Below are 23,703 nucleotides of genomic sequence, written 5' to 3' on the forward strand. Positions count from 1 at the left end.
GTGATCAACTGTGGACACATGAACACACACACAATGACAAATAGACTCGGTAAGTGGTATATACATGTATGCGTATGTGTGTAAATGTGCGTGTTCATGTACATAGCTGTATAGACATGCAGCAATAATAAAGAAGATACTGTGAGTTTGGGAAGAAATATAAGACGGGTCTTAGGGGAAAAGGGTGAGAGTGGTAGAGATACAGTGCTCATGAAGGACATGCTTGAAAAAAATCAAAATAAATAAATATTTTTAGAGATGGGCATAGAGTCAAGGGACAGGTGGAGGGGACCCTAGAGAGGAGAGGCAGCTTCATGTCACACAGACCTCTAGTTCCCTATCCCAGAGCATCCATTTGAGAGCCACAGAAGCACTGAAGGATTTTAAGCAGAGAACTGACTTAATGGGATTTGAGTTTCAAAGCCAGTGTGGAAAATGACTGATGCAGAGGGAGGAGAGGGTCCCAGAGCTCCCTGGAGAGAGGAGAGCATTAGCCAGAAGGTTAATGGCCCTGTGCTGTTGTTACTAGGTTCCCTCTGTGTTCTCCTCTCTCTGCTAAACCAGCATCCGTTTCTAAGGGAACAGCACATTTTAAATCCTCTCCTAGAACATGTTTGGCAGCCCACCTCCTGTACCAGCCTTTGGGCGGGGCAGAGGTGCTATCTTTATAACAAAACAATGAAAGAAAGATCTCCAGCTGGGAGCCTCAGAAAATGTATTCCTCCTGCTCAAGCAGGGCTGATCATAATAACAAGCATGAATGAGGTACAAGGAAGGAATAAGTCCATTGAAGTTGCATCACGGGGTGCAGAGGGATGCAAAGCAGAATGAAACCAGTTACATTGGTGGGCTCTAGAGTCAGACAGCTTAAAAGCAGCACCAGGGATTTGCTCTCTAGGCTATGGGGCAGTGGGGAGCTCCACAGTGAAATTCAGAGCAAGGGGCCGGCATGATCTAAACCATGCTTCACCAAAATCTTTGCTTTGGACATACAAAGTGGATCCAAAGGGGAAGGGGCTCACAGCAGAGCTGCTGGTTTAGGATTATCTCAGTTGCCCTTAAGAAAGAAACAAAAGCAGAAAACCACTGGGGCGGCTGCTGAAGAGAAGAAGAGAGCATGTTGGAGACATCTACCTGAGAGATAAGATGAACTCTTGATTCTCCTCAAGGTGGGCAGAAGGGGAAGGCTCCAGTGCAGGGCAGCTGAGACGTGGGGACAGTAAAAAGGCACAGGATGTGAACAGACCTTGCAGAGCACCAGACACTGTCTTAACTCACCCAATCCTCAAGAGCACCCTATGTCATCAGCCTCCCCCTTCTGATAGAGTCACAAAGGTACCAATTGTATTATGTAAGACCCCCCAAAAGGTTACACAGCATGCCCAAGTGCACGCAACTGATAAGAGCAGCACACGCCACCACAGTGTTTTCAGCTAGGGCACCTGTCACACAGCATAACCTCTTCAGCATGAGGCAAAGCTAAATCTCCAGGAGCAGAAATCCAAGACACCCTGTAAGTTTAGCTGGCAGAAGTCTGATAAGATGAAGACAGGGGGCTAACTGAGTACAGAAAGGGCTCGGGAAGTAAAGCCCGAGAACTCGAATTCAGTTCCCTAGGACCCATATAAAAAGGTTGTCTCAGAAAAATAAAATGTGATCAAGAAAGATATTGAGCCCTGCCCTCCATATTCATACAGGTACACTCAGATCACATACGTACATGTGTGCTTAATGTGTGCGCACACACACACACACACACAAAAGGAGTTTAGAAAGTATTCAAGAGCAAGGTCAAATCTGTGGGAATCCCCAAGGTCAAGAAGTCCTCACCCTGTATCTGGAGCCTTGGCAAGCAGTTTAAATGCTTCCCCAGAACCCTAAAGCCATCCTAGCAGGTAGCCATAGAGGCCATCGTAGCAGGCAGCTACAGTATTGTCCCTTGGTTTCCAGATAAAGAAACTGAGACACAAGCTTATACATAGATAAGAGTTTGAATTCAAGTCTTTTTTGTCAGAGTCGGATCTGTTAAACAATAAATTCAACTCAGGAATCAGCACAAATGAGAAAAAGAAGAGACCCTGTGCATGGCTGCCTGGAAAAGAATAACCAAAAGACTTAAAATCTTGAGAAGATAAAATGGAGGCTGTCACTAATTGTAGTGGTTTGAATAAGAATGACCCCACAGGCCCATATACTTGAATGATTACCCATGACAGAGTGGCTCTATTTGAAAGAATTAGAAGGACTAGGAGGTGTGGTCTTGTAGGAGGAGCTGAGCCAGACACCACAGGATGGTTTCTCTCTCTCTCTCTCTCTCTCTCTCTCTCTCTCTCTCTCTCTCTCTCTCTCTCCCTCTCCCTCTCCCCCTCCTTCTCCCTTTCCCTCTTGCTCTCTCTCCCCCCTGCTTGTAGATCAGGATGTAGATCTCAGCTACTTCTCCAGTACTGTACCTGCCTGTACCATCTTCCCCACTAATGATATGAACTAAACCTCTGAAACTATAGACAAGCAAGTAATATGTAATTTAAATTTAGCCATATTTTATAACAGTCATATTTTATAATGGTGTCTCTTCACAGAAATAGAACAGTGACTAAGACGCTAATTCTTCTAGAACAGTAGTTCCCAATCTTCCTAACATTGTGACCCTTTATATAGTTGCCCACGCTGTGGTGACCCCACAACTATAATTTTGCTACTGTTGTGAACTGTAACGCAAATATCTGATATGCAGGATATCTGATGTGCAAAAGGGTCTCATTCAGCTCTCAAAAGGGCCATGGCCCACGTGTTGAGACCCACTGTCCTTCAAGACCTGGTAGAAGGTAGAACCATCCCAAGTAGTATTTTCATTCTAGTAAGAAAATGAAATCCTAAGGTGTTATAAAAGAGAGCTAGGTAATAGTGACTGGGATAGAAACAAATCAAGAAGGGTTGGAAGGCGGTGAACATGAACTCAGCTTTATGGAAACACCTGTTGATGTCAACAGTGAGCTCAAAAAGGCAAGACCTACTAGCCTGTGAACAAGGCAGCATCTTGCAGCCCCAGGTAGCTCTTCACAGATATCTCCTGTGAGACAAAAAGGGCTCACTCACCCAGAGGGAAAGAGAAGTAAAGATGCAAAGACCAGAGGAACACATAGCATAAGGAAGGTTGAAAAGCCTCAAGACATCAAAGGGTCGGGGAGTTTTCCTTGAAAGGGGGAAATCTCTTCTCCCAAAGAAATGGTAAAGATCAAGTGACCACAAGTGTGTGGTTTTATTTATGGGTCTTCAGTTCTATTCCATTGATCAACCTGTCTGCCTCTGTACCAGTATCATGCAGTTTTTATCACTATTGCTCTGCAGTATACCTTGAGGTCAGAGATGGTGATTCCCCGAGAAGTTCTTTTATTGTTAAGAATTGTTTTTGCTATCTTGGGCTTTTTGCTTTTCTATACGAAATTGAGAATTGCTTTTTCCATGTCTGAAGAACTGTGTTGAAATTTTGATGGGTATTGCATTGAATCTGTAGATTGTTTTTGGTAGGATGGTCATTTTTACTATGAAAATCCTACCAATCCATGAGCATGGAAGATCTTTCCATCTTCTGAGGTCTTTGATTTCTTTCTTGAGAGACTTGAAGTTCTTATCATACAGATCTTTCACTTGTTTGGTTAGAGGTACCCTAAGATATTTTAGATTATTTGTGACTATTGTGAAGGGTGTTGTTTCCCTATTTTCTTTCTCGGCCCATTTATCATATAATGGAAGGTTAATGATTTGAGTTAATTTTATATCCAGCCACTTTGCTAAAGTTATTTATCAGCTGTAGAAGTTCCCTGGTAGAATTTTTGGGGTTGCTTATGTATGCTATCATATCATCTACAAACAGTGATACCTTGACTTCTTTGCCAATTGTATCTCCTTGATCTCCTTTTGTTGTCTTATTGCTCTAGCTAGAACTTTGAGTACTATATTGAATAGATATGGGGAGAGTGGGCATCCTTGTCTTGTGTCTGATTTTAGTGGGATTGCTTCAAGTATCTCTCCATTTAATTTGATATTGACTGTTGGTTTGCTGTATATTGCTTTTATTATGTTTAGGTATGGGCCTTGAATTCCTGATCTCTCCAATACTTTTAACATGAAGTGGTGTTGTATTTTACCAAATGCTTTTCAGCATCTAATAAGATGATCATGTGATTTTTGTTATTTGAGTTTGTTTATGTAGTGGATTATGTTAATGGATTTTCGTATATTGAACCAACCTTGTGTCCCTGAGTTAAAGCTTATTTGATCATGGTGAATGATAGTTTTGATTTGTTCATGAGTTTGGTTTGTTGGAATTTTATTGAGTATTTTTGCATCAATATTCATAAGCTAAATTGGTCTGAAGGTCTCTTTCCTTGTTGAGTCTTTGTGTAGTTTAGGTATCAGAGTAATTGTGGCTTCATAGAGTGAATTATGTAATGTTCCTTCTGTTTCTGTTTTATGGAATAATATGAGAAGTGTTGGTATTTGCTCTTCTTTGAAGATCTGGTAGAATTCTGCACTGAAGCCATCTGGCCCTGGGCTTTTTGGGGGGAGAGGGGGAGCTTTTTAGTCACTTTTTCTAATTTTTTAGGAAATATGGGACTGGTTTGATGGTTTGTCTGCCCTTGTTTTAATGTTGGTAACTATATCTGTCTAGAAAATCATCTATTTTATCTAGATTTTCTATTTTTGTTGAGTATAGGCTTTTGTAGTAGGGTCTGATTTTTTTTTTAATTTCTTCAGTTTCTGTTGTTATATCTCCCTCTTCATTTCTGATTCTCTTAATTTGGGTACTGTCTCTGTGCTCCAGAGAGTGAGAGGCGGGGCAGGTTGGGGGGTGGGTTGGGGACATCCTCTTGGAGACAGGGGAGGAGGAATGGGATGAGAAACTGTCGGAGGACAAATTGAGTGTGATAACGACTGGACTGTAAAAAGAAAAAAAGATTAGAGATAATTTTTAAAAGAAATGGTAAAGATGAAGCAACCATAAGAGAAGACCTTACAGATGGGAGGTGGGAAGAGTGAGGAGCCTCAGGCTGAGGAGGGGTGTCAGCAGCATGCATTCCAAATTTACCGAGAGACTCCCATGCTCGGGTCTCCCAAAGCATCTGGGGGAGAGTTCTTCTACAAGAGCAGCCTCCAGCAGTGTAGCAACTCAAATACTAGGAGTCCCTGAGCTAAGTCACAGAGCAGGGACCTACCTCCAGATTGGCCGCTGGCTTATTTTGATTTGGAAAGAGTCCATTCCCCTCTCAGGGGCTCAGAGCTTCCTCTGTGAAGAACTAAACACCCAACTTAGACAATAACATGTACCTGAACAATTCCAATAGTGCAGATGGGAAAATACATATCTATTTCTCCAGATTTTCTCAAACCGAATATACAAGGAAAGGAAACATAACTAGCAACTCAGAAGGTTCTCTTGCTGCCTTCCACTTAACAAGCAAGTCAGAGTCATCCAGAAATAAAAAGAACTACGCTTCACATCTGCTTCGCAAGACATTATGTCTTCACTCTTTAATTTTAAAGTCACTGGGAACTTTACATTTTAATTAATGAGCCATGGTTGGCAAGACAGTGGGAAGCATTTCTGTCAATTAGCATCAGGTCAACTGGCGTGTGTGTGTGTGTGTGTGTGTGTGTGTGTGTGTGTGTGTGTGCTCTAAATATACACTTGTAGTACAGGTAAGTGAATAGTGACCCCTTTTCTCAGTTGATTCATATGAATCCTGACACTCCACCATCCCTGCTTTCTGCCATCTCGTCGTCAAGGGGCAGCTAGAATTCAACACCAGCTCTCCCTTGACCCAGTGATGGCAAATATGATTTCCTTCATAACAGGATCACCAGTGTGCCACCTCTGCCCGCTGGGACTCACAGCCAAGTTCGAAAATGGCAGCTGCCTGCATGAGTCTGGCATCTACGAGATGAGGTGAGGAGAGTAGATGGCCTCTCGGATTCCAGCCCGGTCTCCAGGGTCGGATTGCCAGCTGAAATTCCTGGCTCCATCATTTCCTGGCTGTGCAACCTTGAATGTGTCATTTCTTTTTTTTTTTTCTCTGCTTTAGCTTTTTGTTATGTGAAATAGGAGTTTTTAAATGGTGAAATGACACTGTAGTATTTTTAAAGGACCTGGACACTTAAGAGATGTTCAACACAATAAATGATTACGATGTTGGAGAAGCCCAGGGCAGTAGGCCAAGGCCGTGTGGTAGATAAAGGTGATCAAGCCTAAAATCCACAAGCTTGGTATCTGTGTCTAGATGTTTTTTCTTAGAATGGGTACCACACCAGGGGAACCAGAGGGGCAGACACAACTCAGAATCAGCTTGATGAAGGATGGTCATGGTCCTGGGGCCTAGGTGGGAACAGTTCTAAAGATAGAGAAACAGCCAAGGAATCTCTTTAGGGACTAAAGAGGTGGACAGGGGATAAGCAGAGCCAAAATGTCATGACAGCAAAGCCAAGATTAAAGACAGTGGCTGATCATAGAACAAAAGCAATCAATTCACTGGGTCACTGAGGTCTCAACAAAGAATTTTTAATTTGTGGGGTTCAAGCCCAAGGCTGAAAAGTAAAAAACACACAGCAAAAAATACAGAAAATGAATGTCTCAGTGATTAAGAGCCCTTGCTGCTCTTCCAGAGTCCAGAGTTCAGTTCCCAGCACACTCATCAGGTAGCTCAGAGCTGCCTGTATCTCCAGCTCCAAGGGAACCCAACACTCTCTCCTGGGGCCCAAGGGCACGTGCACAGCTTTATGTAAAGGGGAAAGGGTCCAACAGAAAACACCCTCTTCTTCCCATTGCAGGGAATGGAGTCTACCCTGTGTCCCATTAGTCTCAGGGGAAAGCAGAAAGGTGATATTGTTGATGGTGACAATAAGAAGGAGCAGGAAGCAATGTTGCCCTGATTTCCCATCATAGTGACCGCCGCAGCCAGAGCCAAAGATGCTCTGTTCTCCCAGCTAAGCAGACTCACCCGTTACTGGGGCAAATCCAAGTCAGGTACAGTGTCAGTGTGATAGAGCATCAAGACCTAGCGAGGGCATACTAGAGAAGTTCTACAGATGCCGCCCAGTGATAATTTACATCCTAAGCCATGTACCGTAGCTGACACACACTGAGACTGGTCCAATACAATCATACTACTCGAGGGGCCATCAGAGCGGGCACTTCAGTCCAGGTTGCTAAATGAGCCCTCCCTCTCCTCCTGCCTACAGTCTTGGGCTGCATACACTAAGCTTTCAAGGGACACTGAGTAGCAGCCATGTGGCAGCACCTGTGTCAGAGATTTTCCTGGGGTCCTCCTGGGGTCCCACAGGGTTTCTGTAATCCACCTCTTTCCCCGGCTGCTGGCAGAGTCTCTGCTCACTCCAAAGAGCCACACTGCCACCTGCTGGCAAAACACGCAGGTAGGTCTGAGACGCTAAGAAATTCCCAGTGCCTTTCTCTCTTAGGAGATGGCACCCTGACAAACCCCCCACCCACCACCCACCCCTGGGAAGGTTTAACCTATTCACTGCTGGGAGAAAAAACAAGGCCCTGTTCACTTTGGCTTTCCTGCACCTCCTGAGCTCGTGCTCTTTTTCTTCTCTTGTTGAGAAAGGTGTGTCCTCCACCACCCAACCCGAGCAGGAAGTAAGATGGTGGAGAGAGCCTGATATACAGCTCACCCCTTCTCCAAGGAGACTCTCTCTACAACAAAACACCGCAGCACAGCACACAAGGCAGCCTTAGTCCGATGCTCTGCTACAAAGGCTTTTATGTTTGTTTCGCGTATTAATAAGTCAGGATACACCTTGCCTCACGATGACACCTGGTGAAAACCTTTGTCATCTGGGGATGTCAAGAAAGCACCATTGTGCTGGTCGGATAGCATAGTGAGTAAACTAATCTCAGTAATACTGAGATGACATTTTTTTTTAACAACTCAGGTTGAATTGAAAGACATGGGTGTTGCACAAGGCTCCAATCCACAATGACATGATCTACAGGTACTTTCTCATTAGATCCTTAAAATCAATCAGGAGATGGGACCACTAATCTCCATAGGGAACAGGGACCCAAAAGCTTGTGCTGCCCGATGACATGGGTCATACATGAGATATACTCTGGAATATGTTCCTAATCACTACAATTCTCTCTTGTTATGCACTGGTATGATTATAATGAAACACTACGATCACATTTTCTCTAGTAAGAAAAAAATATAAAATTTTCTCCTTTGAGTTAAAAAAAAATATTGGGACTGGGAGCTAGAGAGTTGGTTCAGCAGTTAAGAGTGTCTGCTGCCCTGTAGAGGACCCTGTTTTTAGCACCTACATGGTGGCTCACAAACATCTGTAACTGCAGTCCCAGGGGAACGGATACCCTCTTCTGGTCTCCTCAGGTACCAGGCATACATGTGCTGCACTTCCATACATGCAGGCAAAACATTCGTACACTTAAAATAATAACATAATTGTGATTAAAAATAGATATTAGAACTGGGATTTAGTGAAGAAGAATAATAATAACAATAACAACAATACATAAATTTTCCCAGTGTGTCAAAGGCCCTAGAACTTCTCAACAATGAAAAAAAAACATACACATATGATAGGTAGGTAGATTAATGACATATAATTAATAGAAGGTAAATAGGCAGGTAGATCAGTAGACAGATATTATAATAGAAAGCAACCAAAATTCCCTTCAGTTGGTAAATGGTATATGAACTGATATATCTATATACTAGGATATTATTCCGTGATCGAAAAAGAAGCTATTGAACACTTGCCCTAAGCACAAAGTCCTAAGTACAATCCTTATCAAGAGAGAGAGAACAAGAGACAGACAGACAGGCAGGCAGGCAGGCAGACAGACAGACCAGAAGACAGACAGAGATGCAGAGACACAGAGACACAAAGAAAATTCTATCAAGTCACAAAAAGACACGGGTGAACCTTAAATACATGTTGCTAATGAGAGAGTTCCATCTGAATAATCTGCATGTTATGCAACTCCAATTATGTGCCATCTGGAAAAGACAAATCTTTAGAGACAATAAAAAGATCAGTGGTTACTTGGAGCTTGCAGGGAAGAAGGTAGAGAGGCTTGAATAGATGGCGCTCAGGGGATTATTCTCAGGTAGTGAGACAGTCTGTAAGACATTGTTGCTAAACATTTATGACAGGAAGCACTTATCAAAACCCAATGAACCTTACAGAACCGAGGCTGAACGTTAATGTGTAAAAATCTGAATCAATAAATAAAAACTCAAGGAAATGTAAGATGGGGTGCAGAATGTGACCTAACAGCCTTCAAAAGGATGAAGCCATCACATGCCAATAAGAAGGGAAAAGGTTGGGTCTTACGCCTTTTCAAAAATGAAGAAATGGAGTTAGAAGGCAAACATAAGAAGGTGCTTTAACCAAGGACAAAGGCACCCAGGTTATCAGCCACAACACAGATACTAGAACTGAACAGTCACGCCGCATGCATGGTGAATGCTAGTGAACCAAGCTTCTCACCAACGAGCAAGCTTGCTTGCAGGTGAACAAGAAGAACCACCTTGCTCATGGATTGCAGTTGGAGACATCAGTTTGAATGATGTTTAACTTAACACAGACATATACAGCTGCTTACCAATAGAAGCATTTGTACAAATATTATAGAAATATGTTGTATGGCTTTGTACATGTGAAAGGGTCTAGAAGCAATGATAATCCAATAGGCAATAGCCAAGAATTCATCCAGTACAAGTTTAATTTTAAATACCTTCTTCTAAAGAAATTTAACTCCTTGGAGAAATGGCTGAATTGTGGGTTGGTCAGGAAATACACTAAATAAGGAAGTCTGAAGCATATTGTAATACCAATAAGGCAGAGGTGGTGTGGCAGGAATTTCCCTGTCCAATCTATTTAAATATTACTGCAGCAGGAGGCCTGTGGTTGGACAGGGAAAAAGGAGGTGAAGCTAAGAGCTACAGAGAGAGAGAGAGAGAGAGAGAGAGAGAGAGAGACAGAGAGAGAGAGAGAGAGAGAAGAAGAAGAAGAAGAAGAGGAGGAGGAGGAGGAGGAGGAGGAGGAGGAGGAGGAGGAGGAGGAGGAATCAAGATGGAAGATGGACAGGGAGAAGATCCTGAACCAGAGAGGCTTTAAATAGCCACAGGTAATGGTGAATATCTCATAAGGTTAGAATAATTAGAACAACTGTCTCTTCTAGGGTGGCAGCTTGTACCATTATCAATTGGCCTTGAAATTATTGTATGGGCATCTTGTGATTTGAGAATTGTTGATATATAAATCTGACTGGTTAATTATAAGCTTCAAGAGTTTTGTCTCTATGGGGTAAATGGGTATTGTAGCAGCTGAACACAGGGTGAACGGTTGTTGCATGGGGCTAGGTTGTTGCATAAGGCAGCAGAGTTGGTGGGCAGAGGCAGCAACCATGCCAACGTCTCGGGGGGCCCCTGGACCAAAGGGTCTGCCATGGTATTGGCAATAGCACGGGAAGAGAAGGGACCATGCTGGGGCAGAGAGTTGGCGGCAGGAGTGAAGGAAGCCTGGTGGTTCTTTTTTAACTTTTCCTGCTACAAGATGGAGAAGATTCTAATGACTAAAGATGCAACAATTTGGGGAACAGACTGAAGTGACACAAATTACCATCCAAAATTTAAAAAAAAACAAAAAAAACAAAACAACATGCACATGTCTTTGTGGATGTGAAAAACAAAATAACAAAGGTGAATCTCTCACTCAGACTATTATCAAATATTATCAAATATCTCATAGATATTCGCTATTCAAGAAGGCTAAGTGCAGTTTCCACTCCTCAAGTATGTTCTGCGTGTAGTGACTTACTTCAAGAGAGCATATCAGCAAGCAGGAGGATTACCATTATGGTGACGAAATATAAGCAAAAGCCTCCCCAGTCAGAGGGCCAAGGTCCATTCCAACAGTGGCAGGCTGCCTTGCTGGTGTGTTGCCTTGATCTGATGTTATAAAAATGGTATTTTACCACTGTGCTCTTCCCTTGAAAATGTAGAACCACAGGTTAATAGGATAAGAAGTACCAATATGGGGCCAGTTCACAGAATAGCTGATCTGTAGTCTTTAAAACTGACAATATTATCAAAAATGGAGTACAAGACTGTCACAACCTAAAAGTACATCACAGCTGAGATGGGTTAGTTTTTGTAGACTTGATACAAGATGGAGTCATGTGGAAATAGAGGACCAAGGCTGAGGACCTGTCTCCATCAGATTACCCTGTGGGCGGTCTGTGGGATGTCTTCTTGGCAGATAATATGTAGAAATATCTTAAGTCAGTGTGGGTGGCGCCATTCCCGTGCAAGTAGTCTTGGGGTATGTAAGGAAGCAAACCGGGCAAGCCAGGGAGAACAAGCCATTAGGGAGTAATCCTCAGGTCTTCTGCTTAAGTTCCAACCTTTAAGTTCCTGCTTTGCTTCCCTCAGTGAACTGTGACCTGGGATCAGAGCAAAAGAAAACAGATAGAATAGCAGGTAACGGTGATCCTCGGACAGAAGAATGTACCAGATAAACACTAGGAAAAGTATGGTCTCTGGTTATTAATGATGCATCAGTATTTGTTCACTGTGACAAAAGGGGGTCTCTCTGTACTGTCTGACAGTGAATCTAAGACTGATCTAAAACACATTTGGTTCCTTTGAGAGATGGTTTTATTTATGTGTATCCACGTAAAATCCTGGAAGTGTGTGTACATCCGTTCAGGTGCTTGCAGAGGCCAAAGAAGGGTGTTGATCCCTCTGGCACCAGAGTCACAGGTAGTTGTGAGGCTAAAACACAAACGTGGGTGCTGAGACACGAACTCAGGTCCTCTGGAACAGCAGGGAGCACTCTTAACCCCTGAGCCATCTCCAGCCTCCAATAATATTTGGTTTTTAAAATAGTGATAAGGAATCAATAGGAAGAAATAAAGAACAATAGTGAGAGAATCCAATCCAGTAGATGCCTCTTCTTGACTAAACATGCAGATGGCCTCTCATACTACCTAGCTCTACTGGGTGACGCCGTGCGACCCAACATGGGCTGTGATTTGCGACCACTGTTTCACTTCATCCATACAAATAAGCCATCAAGGATGCCGTTGCTGCTTCTGTTTCATAAATGACAAGACTGGAGGTCAGAGAAGATAAGATAGGTTGCCCAGCTTTGAACGCAGTGGGGAGACTCCTGTTGCCCTTCCATTATCTTGTCATCTCTAAACCTGAAATATCTTCACCCGTCACACCAATAAATAAATATTCTTCGTGATTACATTCATAGTTGCGGCCACAGATTGTATTGAGTCCCGGGAAGCTGTAAGTCTGAGGAAAGTTCAACTTCTCAGAAAGGAATTTTTTTATGTTTCTGAATGCTATAGAAAGTGGCATGCAGACTTGGTGATGGGATAGGTGGAATTTGAGCTAGGTTCTCCAAACGAGAAGGAAGTGGAAGAGTGGAGGGTGTGGTGAGTTCTCCAGGCAGGAAAGCTGAAGCTTGTGGTGCACTATCTATTAGAGGACAGATATTGGGTAAGTAGGTAGCACTTCCTAGTGTAAGGAGCCCTCGACCTGAGGCCCAGTGCGGGCTGCTGTGGTATTGCTTTCAGCCTTCGGTCTGAACTAGATACAGTGTTTCTTTTGTAATGCTTAAAACACAGAACATTCTAAGTTGAGGCCCTTAACCAAGTGATGTAGTATCTTTCTGAGCTTCTCGTGGAGTGATACAAATGCCTAAAAACTAGTGGCTAGAGAGTTAGGTGAACCTGTGATTAGAGTCTGCACTACAAACTTGAAGACCAGAGCTCAAACTGTCAGAAATCCACGTAAATGCTAGGTGGTGTGGCAGCCCTCGGAAAGCCAAGACAGGAGATCCCCAGAGCCAGCTAGCTAATAGGTCTAGTCATGATCATAAACTCTAGGATCGATTGAGAGTCCCTGACAGGAGCCAAAGAGGAAGAATACTGACATCAACTGCACTGTGTATGTGTGCACACGTACACGCGCACACACACATGCACACTTACACATACTCTCACACTCACACACACACACTTTCACACTCACACCTATATACACACAAAATGTTTAAAATCAAGGGTAGGTTCCACACACACCACCTCCATTCAGATGCTCATATGCATGGTTTCAGCTTTTCCTTAAAACTGGATTTTCTCTTCTCCCCCCGGGCCCTCCTCATCCCGAGGCAAACCAGCTGGAGATGGTAGTTTTATAACCTGTTCCCTCCTCCATCCCCATCAGATCCCCACCACTAATTCAGTTGTCTTAACCATTTGGCCAATGCCAGTGCTGCTTTTTTTTTAAAAAAAACCTTTGGCCTGTTAATTTTAACTCAGATACCAAGCCTAAGATAAAAATGTATCCTAATAAGTTATAATAAAAGCCTTTGCAACTGTCATCCCACTTTCTTGACCCACTGTTGCTGTGAAGATGTCTGATGGCAATTTTGTATTTTTTTCTCATATATGTGTTCTATGGGTATTTTATTTAAATTCTAAAAACTTACTTCTTTAAAGTCCAATGATTACCATATTCTGTACTATTGAACCTCATTAGTATATATATATTTGGCTTTCAACATGTCATTTGTGTATATATATATATATATATATATCAACATGTCATTGGTGTATATATATATATTTGGCTTTCAACATGTCATTTCTGACTTTTATTCTACAATCTCAGGAACATTTTCTTGAACATTTTCAAATATTTGTCCTGTTCCTTTGCTTTTGTTTCCTTCTTTGTAGGAACCTGTATAAATGTTTGCTCTATTATCCATCTTGGTCACATTCTCTTTGTGGTTCTTATTCATTTGACTTTTTGCATGTTCTGTGTATGCGAGTGCATGTGCACTCGGGCGTGCACACACACACACACACACACACACACACACACACACACGGAGGTTATAGGTTGATATCTCTCTGCCTCAATCCTTTTAGACAGGGTCTCTCACTAAACTCATTGGTCATCAGCCATCAGAGATCATCCAGTCTCTGCCCCCCAGGCTGGAAGTGCAGGCACATCCTGCCCAGCCCGGCTTTTAATGTGAGTTCTAAGGCTCCAAACTCAGATCCTGGGGCTTGGAAGCTCTTTACTGACAGCCTTGCCCCACCCCTTGTTCTGACTTGCTACATTTTCTCCTGTCCTTTCCTGTTTGCTTAAGACACTGTCAGCTTTGCTCCTTGTGAGTCTGTGCCTCTGACATGTTTTCCATGTGTGTTTACCACATATCCCCCAGCTGTATCCCATTCGTGGTTTATAATTCTCCAGTTTGCAAATATTTCTAACTTCTCACCTCCATCAATGTCATCTATTTGGTTCTATCCTCAGCAGTGTCTCCTCTTTGGGTCTGTCCTTAGCGGTGTCTCCTGTTCAGGTCTATCCTCAGCAGTTTCTCTTTGCTGAGAGGCTTTGCCAGGCTGGTTTCCAGGGTTCTGGCTGCAGCAGCTCCTGCCTCTCTTCCACAAAACACACACACCACAGTAATGTGCAACTGTTCCTTGTTTTGATCACACCTTTCAAAACAGCTCTTAAAGATGAGTTCCTTCTGTTTCCAGGCTGGTTGAACACCTGGCCGCCGCCTCCATCTTCCTCCACCACAGACCGGAGAGAACAGCTGTGCTGCTCCTGTTGGGCGGCACCTCTGTTTGCTGGAAATCTTAGCCCTGCCTTTCAGTTTTGCTATTACAGCTTCTCTGTTTCTATAGTGATTTGGACAGATTCCAGACTACAGCAAAGGTCAGAACCTACATTTTTAACTCTAGATCCTGTGCATCTTTTGTCTCTTTGGGTTTTATGTTTGATTTGATGTTTTGGTTTTTTTTTTTTTTTTTTTTCTTGGTTTTGCTTGGTTTGCTTTTGTAGGTTTATTGGTTTTGGTTTGGTTTGGTTTGGTTTGGTTTGGTTTGGTTTGGTTTGGTTTGGTTTGGTTTGGTTTACTGTTTTGAGACACAATAATTTTACATAGTCCTGACTGTCCTGGAACTCACTATGTAGACCAAGCTGGCCTTGAACTCACCAAAGTCCCCTGCCTCTGCCTCCCCAGAACTGAGATTAAAGATGTGGGCCACCATACCCCACTTTCCTGTCAATTTCTTAATGTCCTATTCTGACCAGCTAGTGACCACAGCATGAGCTTTAAACTGCCCATCAGGAGCTGAGGAGGGTGCTCGGTTGGTAGAGTTTGCTATTCCAAGCACGGGGACCTGAGTTTGAATTTCCAAGACTCATATAAAAAGCCAGGCATGGCAGCACATGTAATCCCTGTACTGAGAAGCAGAGACAGAAGATCCCTTGGGATGGCTGACCACTGAGTCTAGCTGAATCAGTGAGTTCCAGGCTCAGGGAGCCTCTGTCTCAAAGACTACTGTGGAAGATTATAGAGGGCATCAGACAATGACCACTGGCTTCCACAGAACACACCTATACATACACACGAGTGTGCACACAAAAAATAGAAACCGTCACATACCTACACTCTCTCAAGTTCTTCCAGAACCAATACTTATCTCCCCAGATGCAAAGTGCTCAAACACTGAGAAAGGCAAGACACTTTATGCTGAGTCTCTAGGTCACCAGTAGGATAAACTTCCAACAGCTCAGACACCCCAAACCACCACCTGCCTCCAAATCACTTACACAGCCCAGAGTTTGTCTGATGAGAAACAACAGTAGGTTGTTGCTTGGCAGTTAAAAACCAGCCAAGTTCCTGGACCGGAGATCATGGGATGGGGGAGGGGACTGTCTCCCAGGTGCAAGCATCCCAGAAGCACCAGACTGAAAAGCACCCCAGAGGCCAGCCCCTGGGGGGTTGGGGGGGGGGGGTGTCCCAGTACAGAAGCCCTGCATCTGCACCAGCCCTACATCTTCACTACTTTGTACATAAAACTTTACCAGAGAGCAGGCAAGACAGAGAAACGAGCCAGGTTCCTTGGAGTTCTGTAATGTAGCAATAAGGCTGGTTTTCCACTCAACATCTATGTTATGTAAAGTGATTCTTTTTGTTCTACACTTTCTCTCTCACCACCCTCCCCCAAGCTCTGGCATGTAGAGGTGCACCCCAGTGCTGCCTACCCTAGGTCTCATAGGCTTAATGCTAAGACAACAGTGCAGGCAGGAGGCTCCAGGCACCTGGCACCTGGCAGTGTGGCTGGAGCCAATTAAGTCAAACTGCTCTGAGGCTGCTTTGGGAAGCGACGGGCTTCCCAGCCTGATGCAGGACTGGTGGAGCTGCCGTCACACTTGAGTTATGGTCTGTTTGAACTTGAAATCAACTGTGATTCACAGTTCCCATTTCTATGGCTAAAGAAGCTTTCAGGGTCTCAGGAGACGACAGTCAAGTCCTAAGGGTGCATATGTTTCCTGCCTTCCTTCCAGAGGGATGACAGATGAGAAACAAGCCTAATCTGTTCTATCCTTCAGGGAGAAAATTCTCTAAGTTTCACCTTATGGTACATATTAGAAATACGATCAAGCGCAGGGTAAAGACAGTTAAGAATTCATCTTCAGAGGATCAAAATGTATCCTGCTATTCCTTGGCAAGCATCGTTTCTATACTTTTCTGACCTTGTTACAAAATAACCTGAGGAGCAGATCTTGCTCCCACCACACGCAGGTTGGAATCAAGAACTCTTATGGAGACAAAGTAGACCATGCTGGCTAGCTTGTGGTACTCTGGGCTCACTCTTCTAATAAAACCTGTCCTTGCTAACCTTGCTTTGAGGAATGGCAAGTAGACTTATATTTGTTCATCTGTCAAAGCCAGTTGAATTAAAGGCATGGTTTAATATCAAGAGACTTGTAGGATGATAAGTAGGGAACACTGAGATTCCATCTTCTCCCCTACATAACACCTAAATGGCACAATCCATCCGATCCTTGGCCTGCTGTAAAGGTAAAAAAGAATCATCGGTAACAAAAGGAAGGAGGCCCCAAGGAAGAGCTCTGAACTCAACATCCAAGAAAAGGAGCTCAAAACACACGAGGAAATGGAAAGTCTGATACTTTCAAAGAAAAAAAAAATGCACACAAAAAACTAACAAAATCTGAACAGAAAAGCTTTCGATGCCAGGGGAGCTCAAGGAAACTGTGTAGAAAGTCAGGAACGTGTTTGACCAAAATGCAAGCAGCAACACAGAAAACAAAGAAACAAAAACAAGTTCTGGAGCTGAAAATCGTAGCAGCTACATGAAACTAGTGGGATACAAAGCTGCATTTGAGCAGACAGGAAGGGACATGAGCTGGGAATCTGCAAGTCTGAGGAACAGAAAGAGGAACCTAGGGAACACTGTCCATCCATCCCCGAAGATAGCAGCAGAGGGAATATTGGAAGAAGTGGTGTTTAGGAAATTCCCCAACTTAAAGACATTAAAATAAATCTAAGATTAGCAATATAATCTAAGAAGTTAATAAATTCCAGTAAGGTTCACTCTCACTACAACACATTATTATCAAACTTCCTGAAACTTAGCTTTTCAAAGATACCTGAAATCAGTGGAAAACTGACTCGTCAGCTATGAGGAAGCTTCAGTACGGTTAGCTGTACATTTCAGGAGAAATGTCTGAAGCCAGAAGGCAGTTGGCCAACATATCCTAAATACTAAAAGAAAAAGAGTCAGTCTTGGAACTAACATCCACAAAAACTGTTCTTTAAAAGTAAAGGAGAAATTAAGGCATCCCCCAGGTTTAAAGAGAGAGAGTGAGTCACAAGAAATACCTAAGAGACCCTGAAGATACAATGAAAGGACAGGAAAGCAACCAGACACCATGAGAAAAATTGAAGAACTTGGTGAGATGCACAGGCAACTGTAAAAGTTGGTGTTACTGTAACAATGGTTTGACTTCGTTTTTTTCTACATTACTTAGACACTGTTTTTGTTTTTGTTTTGTTTTGTTTTGTTTAATTATCACGCTGATGTACATATTAACTCGCATACTGTGGCTGCATGTGTAGGAATTTGCTTAAACTTAATTTTTAGTTAAAGTTAATTTTTAACTGCTCCAGGACACATCCTGGGAGGCACACATTCCTTAGTCCAAGGACACCTGCTGGATTACCCTGCTGGATTAATATTTAGAGGAAAATTGGATTAACATTCTTCAGACCACAGGGGAGGGAACCCACCTGGGGGTGAGAAAGGCTGAGAGCTTGTAGACACATTCCACAGGACTGACCAATCCTTGCCACTTACAGACAAGGGAGGTCCTTGCCACCTCATTCCCCAAAGACCAATCAGTTTAAAAGTCACACTGTTCCACCAATCATATTGTGCCTAGTCACTGTTTCTCTAGTCCACCCCGTAAACTGTATAAAAACTGCTTTTAACCTCAACTCAGGGTTCTTCTTGCCTGCATGCAAGAGAACCCCAGTGCACTGGATTATTATTATCATTAAACCTCATGTTATTGCAGCGAATCCCCTCCGTGAGTGTCCCTGGGGGAGCACGTCCCCTGGTTTTGGATCTTTTAGAGAGCAGTTTGTTTTGGAGTCCAACATTTTGGAGGCCCCAGTGAGATATGCTCTTTCAGAACTCCACAACTCAAGGATAAGAGGTTTTCGCTCCAGCAGGTGGGTCTTCTGTTTTGTGTTTTGTGTCTATGAAATGTCTGTGCCCGTGGCAGGGGCAACTGTCTGTGTACTGTATGTGAAATGTCTGTGCCCATGGCAGGAGCAACTATCTGTGTACTGTCTGTGAAGTGTCTGTGCACCCGTGGTAGGGGTGACCATCTATGTAGCCTGGTTTCTGTGTTCATGGCAGGGGAAAGAACTGGGCAAGCCACGGAGAGCAGTTTGTTTTGTGACCCTGGGATAAGGTCAGGTTTCAAGGACCCTGGGATAGGGTCAGGTTATGAGTTCCAAGGGAACTCGTGGGTAGTGGAAGCAGTGGGACAGATGTGTTGGCACACTGCAGGCCACAATTCTCTGGGGGATGCCCCAGGGTTCAATCATATGGAAGATAGGGTCAGGAACAACCTTCTATGTTTGAAGGTGGCCTTTGGCCACCGCTGCCTGGGGCAGTGTTTGTTGCACTCTCGTGGCAGTGTGTCCGTGTCTAATTCTGTTTGTGTTGTTCATTGCTAGTGGTGTTAGAAATCTGTTAGATTTGGTCCAGAGTGGGCTGGCCAAGTCATCTGAATCTGTTAGATTTGGTCCAGCGTAGATTGACCAAGTCATCTGAATCTGTTAAATTGGGTCCAGTGTAGACTAGCCATCTAGTTATTAGAGCCTTCCACCAGTAGTTTTTCTATGTCCTGGTTGTGTAACCTGGTCTTTGCACCTGTGACTGGTGCGAAAACTGTCTGTATCACCTGGTTTATGCATGGCCCGTGACAGGGGTGAGCTGTCTGTGTTGTTTATCTCTGTTTTCTTGTCGAACTGCCTGTGTGTTGGTTGTCATTCTTTGTGTTCTTGGACTTTGACTGGCGATATTTTAGACTGAATCTGTGTTAACTATCATGAGACAGACGCTCTCTACCTCTCTCTCTCTCTCTCTCTCTCTCTCTCTCTCTCTCTCTCTCTCTCTCTCTGACTCTTGAACACTAACAAGGACAAGATGGTGACAACTCCCTAGTCTCCACTTTGCTCATCCTCCAGCTCCACAGAGAGGGCTCCTTCACAGCTAACAGCTGTCTTTCAGGCCACAGCACCTGTCATGACCCTCGTTCTAAGACTCTTTCCCTTGGGTGAAAGATTCCACTTTCGTTTTGAGCTCTCAAGAGCGCCAACTTTCTCTCTTTTTCTAGTGTTTCTCCCCCAGGGGTCAGTCTTAACACATGTCACCTGCTAGTGTAGGCTTCTTCCTCTCCCCCTTGGTCATTTGCAGCCAGCTACAGCCCAGCTGGCTTGCCTGAAGCAGCCGGTCTGGGACCTTGCTTGCTACCGTCGGCCCTGTGTTCCTTAGACTCTCATTCTAAGACTCTCCCCTCAGGTGAAAATTTTCCTTTTCGTTTTGAGGCAGTTTTCTTTCTCATGGCTGAGAAATCCAAGCTAGGCCTGGAAAAACTGCTTCCAAGAGCTGCCAGCTCTAAGCTAGTCTCCACGTGTCTCTCTCCCAGGACTCAAAATCTCACTCCTTCTGACTCGGACTCTCCTATCAAGCCTCTACTCTGTTTCTTCCTCTATGCTTTTCTTCAAAGTTGGCCTTTCCTCTCCTTCTCTACATTTAAGATTTACTGGCAAAAAGAAGGGGGAAGAGGAGGAAGAGGAGGAGGAGGAGGAGGAGGAGGAGGAGGAGGAGGAGGAGGAGGAGGAGGAGGAGGAGGAAACAGAGAATACAGGGGGGCTCTCTGCTGGGACACCCAGGCACCACGTGGCAGAACAGCAGCCGCATGGCAAGGCAGGCCCCTCCCCCACTGCTTCTAAACTCACCATTGAGATAAACACTGGGTTCTGGCTGACCAGACCCAATTGGGACTTCAACATGCCTGACAGTAGGAAGCACCTGAAGGTCTACTACCAGACTCTAATGGCAGGTCTCCAGGGAGCTGCACAGGACCCCACTAATTTAGCTAAGGTAAGAGAAAAGGTCCAAGGGCCTATCGAATCCCCTTCAGCCTTCCTAAAATGGCTGACGGAGGCATTTTGCTGGTTCACACCCTATGGCCCTATATCTAATAAGCATAAAGCAACAGTGATGATAACTTTTATTGACCAATCTGCCAGTGGTATTAAGAAAAAGCTACAGAAGTTAGATGGATTATAAGACAAGTCTTTGAGAGATCTGGTGCAGGTAGCTGAAAAGGTGTTCTGTTGGGGGCTGACTTTTAGCAGAAAGCGGCTATCAGCTTTGCAGCCATCTTGAGCCATATACCCTGACATGTGATTACAATAGCCTACAACAGCTGAGCACACTCCGATAATCTTGGTTTAGATACCTTGAGATTAAAGGTATGTGAGATTAAAGGTGTGTGACTTAAGAGTATGACTTAGAAGTGTAGAGTTCAGATTTAGAGACAAGACCTAAGGGCATGATTAAAGGTGTAACTTAGAGGCGTGGCTTAGAAGTAAGACATATAAAAGGCAGAGGCAGACAGTAGAGAATCAGACATTAGGGAGACACAGAAGAGAGAATCAGACTATAGAGGGAGAACCAGACACAGCAGAGAGAAGACAGGTAGCAGGCACTTGGAAGAGAATTTGGAAGAAGTAACTTGGAACTTGGAGGGACTAGAAGCTAGGGACTAGGCACTAGGAACTCAAGACTTAGGACTTAGACTGAAGAATAAACAGGATTGAATTACACTCTGTCTGGTCTCCATTCTTCAAGTCCGTCCTCACTCTTGCTCTTGCTGAACCCCGACCCACAGACCGGAGCGGCAGCTTGGGCCGGGATACAGTGGCCACCCAAACGTGGGTCGGCTCAGGCCTCAACATTTTGCTCGGGCCGCGACATTTTTTGGCCGCCCCAACGTGGGGCTAATGTGGACCCCAACATTTTTTTTTTTTGGCGCCCAACGTGGGGCAGCGAGAACAAGAGATCCAGTGAGGGACTTTACGAGAAGAAGGATCAGTTGATTGTCGTAGGAATCTGCCGCGTCAAGAAAGGTAAGGAAAATGGGACAAGAAATTAGTCAGACTGAATTCAACTCTCTGTTTTGGTTTTGTTGTTTGCTGCTCACATGTGTTAATTTTCTGTTTTTGTTCTTGAATGCTGTCTTTTTTGTTCAAAATAAAAGGAAGCATAAGTTAGAATCCAAAATACAACCAAAGGTTGATGACAATTTGTCAGAGCCAGATTGTGCTGACCAAGAGAAAGAGGAAGTCAAATTTTATGACGTTGAAATGCCCCCTCCCTATGTACCTCCACCTCCAAATGCTACTGCAATGGAGATGGTGGTTATAGATCCCATAAGGGAGTTACAGGAAAAAATATCTGTTCTTAAACAACAAATAGAGTTAGAAAAAGAGTATCAGGACTTAATTAATCACCTACAAAAATTAAAGACAGGAAAGATGTCTCAAGAGGTAAACTGTGAAAATCCCCTGGCTCCTTGCATTCCTCAACCAGGAATCCAAAGGCTTGTGACACTTGTGACACTTGAAGACTAGCAGATTTTTTGTTGTAGTTTTGATTACCAAAAAGGACTTAATAGCAGCCCTATTATAAAAGAGCTTAATAATTACTAATATAATTTTAGGAATTCTTATAGGATCATCCTATTTGTCTACACAGCATCATTGTTCTGCAGAGATGTGCTCAAAAGAGTGGGTAAATACCTAGTCATTGCTATATATATATATATATTTAATAACAGGAAAAAAGCTTATTAACAGCAGGAATCTTTCCTAAAGTGTACTCTTCTCAGCCTTGCCTAGAGAAACAAACTCACCATCACTTCAACAGTCCATGCTGGAACCATCTCACCTGCTAGTTTTTAGCGTCTCCTTGAGGGCTCTCAGCAAGCACCAAAAGGAGGGAGTGGACATTTCCTCCCCAACCCTCACCCTTCAACCAGGAAGTTCTATACAAGTGATACTTACTGGAAAAGGAATATTCAGCGTCCTCCAATGGAGTCTCCCTGGTATAGCAACCACTCCAAGGGGAGCCCGATACCCAGGAGCCAACAAAGGCAGCACTCTGTAGACTTTGGCACCATTTTGCTTTGTTTAGGCATTTTTTGACTTACTGTTCTTTTGTTTGTCTGCTTGCCATCTTTGTGGGGTTTCGGGATTTTTTTTTTTTTTTTTTTGGAGGGGGATGTTTTGTGTGTTTCTTGGCTAGCAGCCTAATTTACTACAGTACCTTGGAGAAAGAGGCAGACAAAACAAAGCCGAGTTTTGATGGTTTTATTCACTGATCATAGGAGGGTCTCATGAACATCAAGGTGACCATGACTGAGGTACTAGCACCTGGAACGAGACCATCACAGAGCAGTCAGTGTTGGCCATCACTGGCCAAAGGGCTCAGGTGTCTCCCCCTTGTCAAGTCTTCAGCTTTGTGGGGCCCCTCCTTCTGGTGTAGCAGTTTTATTCCTGGCTCATTCTCAACAATTAAAAATTCATAAAAGACTGTTTGCAAGAAAATATCAAAGTAGGTAAGAAGAGTTTCAGCTCTTCTTAGTGTCTAAAAGTAAAAAGGGGAGTCGGGGAGGAGGAGGTGAGAAGAAAGAAGTCAGGGGTCTGCCTTGTGTCTTCCTTCCCCCAGAGCATCCTACGAAAAACAAATGCTAGGCGACATCAATGCTGCCTGGAGATAGGCTCTGTCTCTCTGATGAGCCACTCAAGAGCTTCCTGACGACCCTGGATCTGCAGTTCCTTCCCAACCACGTCCCTGCAAGTCCGGTGGTAGCTGTTGAGCCAGTCACACTGCAGGGGGAGAAAGAAGAACACCACACTGTTACAGAAAAGCTACACAGGCCAACAGTGAGGGGCCCAGGTGCTATGGTCACAGCTGAGAGGAAAGATGCACACAACACCTTGTCCTTTTGCTCCTGGATCCCTGACGTCTGCTTCCCTGGGAAAATCCCCTAGCAATTTCATTCTTGGCTCATTCTCAACAATTAAGACTTCATTTAAAAAAAAAAAAAAACAAGTGGGTAAGAAGAGTTTCAGTTCTTAGTGTCTAAAAGTAAAAAGGGGAGCCGGGAAGGGGGAGGTGAAGAGAAAGAAGGCTGTGTTTCACCAGAAGCTGCTGAAGAGTGTAGAGTGCCAACA

General features: G+C 43.9%; 1 protein-coding gene and 2 long non-coding RNA genes across 6 annotated transcripts in view; 1 reads left to right on the forward strand and 2 right to left on the reverse strand.

Annotated features, from left to right (window-relative positions):
- Positions 1–6,542: 6,542 nt before the first annotated feature.
- Positions 6,543–14,708, reverse strand: LOC143438493 (uncharacterized). 2 transcript variants are annotated; one of them, XR_013107288.1, is made up of 2 exons: positions 14,347–14,708; positions 6,543–11,485 (listed from the first exon to the last, which is right to left on the reverse strand). It is a non-coding gene; the product is annotated as an uncharacterized LOC143438493 (long non-coding RNA). The 2 variants fall into 2 exon arrangements; XR_013107291.1 differs by having other exon boundaries at positions 6,543–12,533.
- Positions 14,709–18,383: 3,675 nt separating this feature from the next.
- LOC143438516 (uncharacterized) lies at positions 18,384–23,287 on the forward strand. Its single transcript, XR_013107296.1, has 3 exons — positions 18,384–18,618; positions 21,357–21,594; positions 23,195–23,287. It is a non-coding gene; the product is annotated as an uncharacterized LOC143438516 (long non-coding RNA).
- Positions 22,822–23,703, reverse strand: part of Xpnpep1 (X-prolyl aminopeptidase 1) — a 48,933-nt gene continuing 48,051 nt past the window's right edge. For all 3 annotated transcript variants that reach the window (XM_034504166.2, XM_034504165.2, XM_076924122.1), the window contains one exon: positions 22,822–23,355. In XM_034504166.2, coding sequence (XP_034360057.1) covers positions 23,227–23,355 — 129 coding nt within the window. In that variant the 3' untranslated portion in view covers positions 22,822–23,226. The remainder of the gene's footprint in view (positions 23,356–23,703) is intronic.

Source organism: Arvicanthis niloticus, chromosome 1 (assembly GCF_011762505.2).
Source record: "Arvicanthis niloticus isolate mArvNil1 chromosome 1, mArvNil1.pat.X, whole genome shotgun sequence".
Lineage (NCBI taxonomy): Eukaryota > Metazoa > Chordata > Mammalia > Rodentia > Muridae > Arvicanthis > Arvicanthis niloticus.